Below are 6611 nucleotides of genomic sequence, written 5' to 3'. Positions count from 1 at the left end.
AAAATCGATCCATTTTTTTTAATTACCAAAATTGACCCATTTTATGCCACGTAAGCTTGATCTCATTTCCTAATTAGTCGGGGTTGCCAACCCCGACTGTTTAGGAGTTATTAAACCCCAATTAGAAGCCTTAAACCCAATTTTAATGCCCTAAACAGTCGGGTTTGCTAACAACGACTAATTAAGAAATGTGATTAAGCTTACGTGGCATAAAATGGGTTGATTTTGGTAATTAAAAAAAAATGGATCGATTTTGGTTCTACCGTGAAAATTTGTGCATGAGCCCAAGTTGAAATTGCAAATTAATCCAACTTAAAGAACAATGTAATCTATGCCCTATTGACAAAGCAACAAACAAACACAGTACAGGTGTTGCGGACCGAAGCTGATTAAATCGTGCTCGTCATTTGAATTGTACTTGAAGTTGGAAGAGGCGCAAATCTAGATCTAAGTAACTTTGCACATTCACGAGTTACTACCCCCCAATTAAGCAAAGAATAATAACGATCAGACGCTCTCTTTCTAAAAGCTGGCGCCCGGTGAATCTTGGTCACCTTTACCTTGTTTTCCTCTACGAGAGATTGTCACGCTGTCATGGGTTCTCTTCCCCATAACCCCAACTCCACTTCCATGAACATGCCTTGTGTCTCGAGACACCATGTTACCCGTGAATTTTAAGTTAAATATAATTAACCGCATCACTCTCCTCATCTTCTTGCTAATAAACAAATCTTAAGGCTTGGGTCACCGTTGCCATCATCATCATCATCCATATTATTCCATTTTCTCCCCGGCCCTCTCATGGCCCCAGCTGTTGTTCTTGGATCCGGAGATTCTGGGCCTGCTTTTGTACTACCCCCCCATATAAAATCTCCTTAGCACGCACCGCATTGTGAACTATACACAAGCTCATGTCGTCTCTCCCTCCTCCTCCACCCTTCTACGCTTAATTAAGGCGACCACCTCGCCAGCTCTCGGAGAAAGGGATGCCTATGAAACAGGTCACACGGGCAATAATAGCCCTCTTCTACCTCCTCCTCCTCCTCTCGTTTCCTATTGCTCTCCTCGCCGTAAACCCACAAGGCGAGGCTCTGCTCGCATGGAAGCGGACCTTCAACGGGTCGGTCCAGGCGGTATCCGACTGGGACGGGTCCGACCCGACTCCTTGCCGGTGGTTCGGAGTCAAGTGCGACGCCAGAAGCGACATTGTGGAGCTCAGCTTGGAGCACGTCGATCTTTTTGGTCGGATGCCGACCAACTTGAGCGCGCTCGGGTCCTCGCTCACGAGCCTAGTACTCACCGGGACGAATCTGTCTGGTCCGATACCGCCCCAGCTGGGGTCGGACCTTCCCCTACTGAACCTGCTCGATTTGAGCAACAATGAGCTCACCGGGGAAATACCAGGGGGGTTGTTTCGCCCGGGAAGCAAACTGGAGAGGCTGCACCTGAACTCGAACATGCTCGAAGGTGAGATTCCCGTCACCATCGGCAATCTTACCGCGCTCAGGTGGCTGATTCTGTACGACAATCAGCTCGCCGGGAGAATCCCGGGCAGCATTGGACGGCTTAGCGGCCTACAAGTGTTTCGCGGCGGAGGCAACAAGAATTTACAGGGAGAGTTGCCGCGGGAGATCGGAAACTGTTCGAGCCTGGAGATGATCGGTCTCGCTGAGACCAGCATCTCTGGCTCGCTGCCCGGATCGCTGGGACAACTTAAGAAGCTGGATACACTCGCGATTTATACTGCCCTCATCTCGGGCGCGATACCGCCTGAGCTCGGACGGTGTACTAACTTGCAGAATGTTTATCTCTATGAGAATTCGATCACCGGTTCGATTCCTCGCCAGCTCGGCGATCTCGCGAAGCTGCGGGATCTGCTGCTCTGGCAGAACAATTTAGTTGGAGCCATTCCAGCGAGCCTCGGAAACTGCAGCGAGCTCGCCGTGATTGATCTCTCGATGAACGGGCTCAACGGCCAGATCCCGTCCTCCCTTGGTAACCTCACCGCTCTCCAGGAGCTTCAGCTTAGCGTGAACCAGGTCTCCGGTCAGATTCCCGCCGAAATTTCGAACTGCCGTACCTCACCGATCTTAAGAGCTTACAATAAACCAGTCTCAGCACGATTCTGTGATCTCGTGCAAGCTCATCGAATCTCCGAATGCGCTGATAGGGAGAATCCCGGCGGAGATCGGGCGGTGCACGAATCTTGAAGCGGTTGATCTGTCTCAAAACTCGCTCACCGGATCGATTCCTAAAGAGATTTTTACCCTCCCGAAGCTCGCCAAGCTGCTGCTGCTTAATAATGATTTGTCCGGTCCGATTCCGGCGGAGATCGGGAATTGTTCGGGTTTGATTCGGTTCCGAGCGAATCTGAACAGAATCGCGGGCAAAATTCCGTCTGAGATTGGGAATCTGAGGAATCTCAGCTTCCTCGACCTCGGATCCAACAGAATCTCCGGAGAGATCCCACCGGAGATCGCCGGATGCAGGAATCTCACCTTCGTCGATCTCCACTCCAATCAGATCTCCGGCGTGCTCCCCGATGGAATCTTCGAGGGCTTGGTCATGCTCCAGTACCTCGATTTGTCAAACAACTCGATCATTGGAGGATTGCCTTCTGATCTAGGGCTGCTTACCTCAATGACGAAGCTGATCCTCGGAGGGAACCAGTTCTCCGGCGAGATTCCGTACGAGATCGGATCTTGTTCGAGGCTTCAGTTCTTAGATCTGAGCAAGAATTCTCTCTCCGGCGAGATCCCGGCGAGCTTGGGGAAGATTCCCGCGCTAGAGATCGGGCTGAATCTTAGCCTAAACGATCTGACCGGTCCGATCCCGGTTCAGTTCGCCGGTTTGGTTCGACTAGCAATGATGGACCTCTCTCACAACAATCTCTCCGGTGATCTCCACTCTCTGTCCAGCCTCCAAAATCTCGTATCGCTCAACATCTCGTACAACAACTTCTCGGGGAGGGTTCCTAGCACTTCCTTCTTCTCGAAGCTTCCGACAGCCAATCTTGAGGCGAATCCTTCACTCTGCCTCGCTCAGTGCGCTTCCGTCGATAAAATCGGCAATAAATCGCCGGTCGGAGCTCGAGTCGCCACCGCTGTCCTGCTCACCGCTGCGGTGCTTTTACTTCTCCTAGCCGTACTCATCCTGATTTCAAAGAGGGCACGTGGCAGTGGGACTTTGGCCGACGAGGAGAAAGGAGGCGATCTTTCTCCTCCGTGGGAGGTGACGCTGTACCAGAAGCTCGACATTGCCGTTGCTGACGTGGCGAGGAGCTTGACTGCCGGAAATGTGGTAGGCAACGGGTGGTCAGGGCTCGTGTACCGGGTCCACAACCCGGTAACGGGATCCGTAATTGCAGTGAAGTGGTTTCGGGTTCTCGGCAATATGGGGATCGTCGCATTTGAATCCGAGATTGGGACGCTGTCCCGGATTCGACACCGGAATATCGTCAGACTGCTGGGGTGGGCAGCGAATCATAAGACCAGGCTTCTGTTCTATGATTATATGCCTAACGGATCATTAGGGGGCTTATTGCATAATGCCGGATCTCCGGCAGTGGAGTGGGAGGTGAGGTTGGGGATTGCTATTGGGGTTGCAGAGGGTCTGGCGTATTTGCACCATGATTGCGTGCCTGGGATAATTCATAGAGACGTGAAGGCTGATAATGTTCTGCTCGGCGACCGGTATGAAGCTTGCTTGGCAGATTTCGGGTTGGCGAGGGTGGTGGACGATGAGGAGGCCAGGGATTCGTCGGCCCCGCCTTTTGCCGGTTCATACGGTTACATTGCTCCTGGTCAGTTTTACAATTTTTTGAAAAGTTCTTTACAAACTGTGTATTTGTTATGTTGCCATAGTTTAGATGCATTAACATGGGAATATTGTCAGTTTGACACACTGAGACACTTGCACACAAAGAGGTAGCAAATGCTACAAGGGAACATTTGTTGCAAGTGAGAAGGTCCAAACCGAGCTCGCTGAGTGCAACATGCGCTGCGTTAAGTTGGTAGCTAAGCTGATTTGGCATAATGTATATTGTTATAAAGTGATGTAGGTGAAGTACAGGAACAAAGATAACCAGAGGAGACCAAACCATCTTACTCCTGATAGCTTCAATATCTTTTGCGGAATTAATTATATTTTTTCTATAATTTGGTAGTTCATTTACACTTTCCATATAGGAAATGATAAATGCTTGCATCAAAAGCAACTGCAACTCCATTTTCTTTCAACCAAGTCTGATTGTATTCAACATGATGCAACTTCACAACAGAAAGCATGATTATGTTGGGTACTTCATACGGTGCAATCCAATTACGAATCTTACAATGGCATTGTTGAATGAATGCAGAATATGGATGCATGACGAGAATAACCAAAAAGAGCGACGTCTACAGCTTCGGAGTTCTCCTACTGGAAATCATAACAGGTCGCAAGCCCGCAACAGACCCATCATACCCAGAAGGACAGAGTGTGGTACACTGGGTCCGAGACCACCTCAGACTGAAGCGAGATCCTTCGCAGGTGGTCGACCCTAGACTTCAGGGTCGCCCAGATGCTCAAATACAAGAAATGCTTCAAGCTCTAGGCATTGCCCTGCTCTGTTCAAGCAATCGTCCTGATGATAGACCTACAATGAAAGATGTCGCTGCACTTCTAAGAGAAATCCATCATATTGACTCTCCATCCGCGTCGTCTAAAACTGGTAACGGAGATGTGCAGAAACCGTTATCTTCCTCCGGAGTCAATGGTTCCCCGCATTGTTTGTCATTGGCTTACTCGACTTCAGCGAGTGAAAACTTCAAATGATGGGGGGTATTTTGGTCGTTGTATATATGCGATGCTGTATTCCTATGACTCAAATATATGAGAAGGGAAGAACACCTGAGGTTGACATATGCATGTGGGAGGATTGAGTATCCCAAAAGCAAAAAATGAGATGTGGGGACGAACGAGCTGATGATTGAAACAGGGGAAGAGAATCAGGAGATTATATACGGAGGTTGCGAATCGAGTTGTCAGTGATTTTGTTAGGAGGATAAGAAAGGGGAGGCAGGAGAGAAAGGGAGGAGGGTGTTAGCAGCATTCCACAAACAGCGAAGGGGATATAGAGCCCACAGCTTAGTGATGGTTGTTCCATATAATTGTACAATTATTGATGAAGGTTCAAGAATGATGATAGCTTTTGTAGGGCAAGGTTGAATTGAGTATAAACCTTAATGAAGTGAAGATTTCGGTGTCAGAAACTATTCCCCTGTTTCAGATTAACTGTATCCGTTTATTTGTGCTGTGTTTCTGGGATGTGTCATTAGTTTTACATTGGCCTGTTTCAGATTAACTGTATCCGTTTATTTGTGCTGTGTTTCTGGGATGTGTCATTAGTTTTACATTGACCCAGTGTTGTAGACCCAAAGATAAAGGGGCTATGAAACATATATGTTATTAAAGACTAACTAAGCCCCCAACCAATCGGCCTTCATCTAAGCATTCAGAATGCATTTTATGTATCAAGTAACTGTCATATGCACTTAAATGTGTTGCTCGCAGCGGAAATTTCGGCAGCACCTTGGCACACAACAAAAAAGTTAAGTCGCAATAGGAATTCTCGTTTCACAAAAGAAACAAGAACCTTAAGCAAAATATCTCAACCAAGTGAGATATCAGCTCTTCCTCTCATCAGTTCTAGGACTGACCTGTCGAGGGAACCTAAATAAGTTATTACAAATCACACAAATAGCGAGACTCCCAATTTTACGTGGTTCAGCAAATTGCCTACGTCCATGGGGAGAGGATGAGGAGATTCCACTAAATCAAGGAGAATACAAAGGGTTACAATCTCACAAAACTCACAAACTAACCCTCAACCAAAGCTCTCAACTTACTCATAATATCTCACTCTCACAATGCTCAAAAGTCTCTCTAATATCTGATTACAACTCTCCTCCATTTTTGATGATTGATTCTAATCTACATATATATAGAAAAACTAAAACCAAAACAGACTAGGAATCCTAAAACAAAAAACAAAACAAATTAGGAATCCTAATAACCTCATGTTACCAAAATAGATTAGAAATCCTAATAACCTCATGTTACCAAAATAGATTAGGAATCCTAATAACCTCATGTTACCAAAATAGATTAGGAATACTGCTATCCAACAATTCTCCACCTCGACGAAGTATTCCCAAAACTGAGCCGACACCAACATGAGCACCAATGCGTCGTCTCACCAAATTCGGCTGTACCAATGTGGTTGCCTACGTACCCCCTCTTCCAAGGGATCAAGCTGTCCGTAGTTCATCCAAATGGCCGTCAACGACCTCAACAATCACGAATGTGCAACAAGTATCGACAATGATCAAACTTGTTGCTCGGAATCACCTTAGTGAGCATATCCGCCGGATTATCCTTCGTGTGGATTTTCACAATCTCCACATCGTCATCTTCAAGAACATCTCGAACGAAGTGATAACGAACGTCAATATGCATCATCCTCGCATGAAAAACCTGATTCTACACCAAATAGATAGCACTCATGCTATCACAATGAATAGTAACGAAGCGCTGCGATATACCAAATTCCTCCAAAAGTCCTCGAAGCC

General features: G+C 47.2%; 1 protein-coding gene across 1 annotated transcript; it reads left to right on the top strand.

Annotated features, from left to right (window-relative positions):
• On the top strand, nt 305-5248 carry LOC109828956 (probable LRR receptor-like serine/threonine-protein kinase At4g26540). The gene is given in 3 exon segments (XM_020395976.1): nt 305-2155; nt 2157-3802; nt 4358-5248. Coding segments are annotated over 3 exon segments (3273 nt in total). The 5' UTR covers nt 305-986; the 3' UTR covers nt 4816-5248.

The sequence above is a fragment of the Asparagus officinalis genome, chromosome 1 (genome assembly GCF_001876935.1).
Source record: "Asparagus officinalis chromosome 1, Aspof.V1, whole genome shotgun sequence".
NCBI lineage: Eukaryota > Viridiplantae > Streptophyta > Magnoliopsida > Asparagales > Asparagaceae > Asparagus > Asparagus officinalis.
Note: the sequence above shows the minus strand (reverse complement) of the source record. Positions and strands in the feature narration are given on the sequence as shown.